General features: G+C 70.0%; 1 protein-coding gene across 5 annotated transcripts in view; it reads left to right on the top strand.

The window, feature by feature from the left end:
• The window catches only part of Epc1 (enhancer of polycomb homolog 1), a 93,946-nt gene that overhangs the window by 27,080 nt on the left and 66,066 nt on the right, over nucleotides 1–800 (top strand). For 2 of the 5 annotated variants that reach the window (XM_008850546.2, XM_008850548.2), the window contains exon 1: nucleotides 211–665. The exons of 2 other annotated variants lie outside the window; for them this stretch is intronic. In XM_008850546.2, coding sequence (XP_008848768.1) covers nucleotides 513–665 — 153 coding nt within the window. In that variant the 5' untranslated portion in view covers nucleotides 211–512. Of the gene's footprint in view, nucleotides 1–210; nucleotides 666–800 lie in introns of those variants that run through there. One more of the 5 variants, XM_008850550.3, reaches the window with a different exon arrangement.

The following is an 800-nucleotide window of genomic DNA, read 5'->3' as shown; positions in this document are numbered from 1 at the left end:
CCCGCGCTCCCCCCGCGCGTGCCCGCGCCGCTGCGCGATGCAGTGTGGGGAATGGCTGGGGTTGGCTGAAGAGCGCACAGTGGAGTTTTAATGTCCGCCATGTTGGCCATGGCGTATTGAAGAGAGCGAGCGAGCGAGGCGCGGAGCGGCACCGCCTCCCCACCTCCCGGCTGGGGTGCCGGCGCCCGCTCGAGCCCGCGCTCCCCCCGCGCGTGCCCGCGCCGCTGCGCGATGCAGTGTGGGGAATGGCTGGGGTTGGCTGAAGAGCGCACAGTGGAGTTTTAATGTCCGCCATGTTGGCCATGGCGTATTGAAGAGAGCGAGCGAGCGAGGCGCGGAGCGGCACAGCCTCCCACCCTCCCGGCTGGTGTTAGGGCCCGGACGGCGGGCTTGGCGCTCCGCCCCCAAGTCCCCGGCAGCGGCAGGCGAGTGGGGACCGAACCCCCGGTTCTCCATGATCCCGCTGGCCGGGGCCGTTTCCCCAGAGCGGAGAGGTATCTGCTGCGCCTGAGATGAGTAAACTGTCGTTTCGGGCGCGGGCGCTGGACGCCTCGAAGCCGCTGCCGGTGTTCCGCTGTGAGGATCTGCCCGACCTGCACGAATACGCCTCGATAAACCGGGCCGTGCCGCAGATGCCCACCGGAATGGAGAAGGAAGAGGAGTCGGTACGTGTTAACTCCCCTGTCCGACCCGCCGCCAGGCCCGCGCCCTCCGCTGCCCGCGGCGGCGGCGGCGGAGCAGCAGACCCACACAAAATGGCCGCCATCTTCTCTCCGCCGCCGACTCGCGGTCGCCGGCCG

The sequence above is a fragment of the Nannospalax galili genome, unplaced genomic scaffold, assembly GCF_000622305.1.
Source record: "Nannospalax galili isolate Female #2095 unplaced genomic scaffold, S.galili_v1.0 scaffold43, whole genome shotgun sequence".
NCBI classification, from domain to species: Eukaryota; Metazoa; Chordata; class Mammalia; order Rodentia; family Spalacidae; genus Nannospalax; species Nannospalax galili.
The sequence above is the reverse complement of the archived record's forward strand: the minus strand, read 5'-3'. Positions and strand labels throughout refer to the sequence as shown.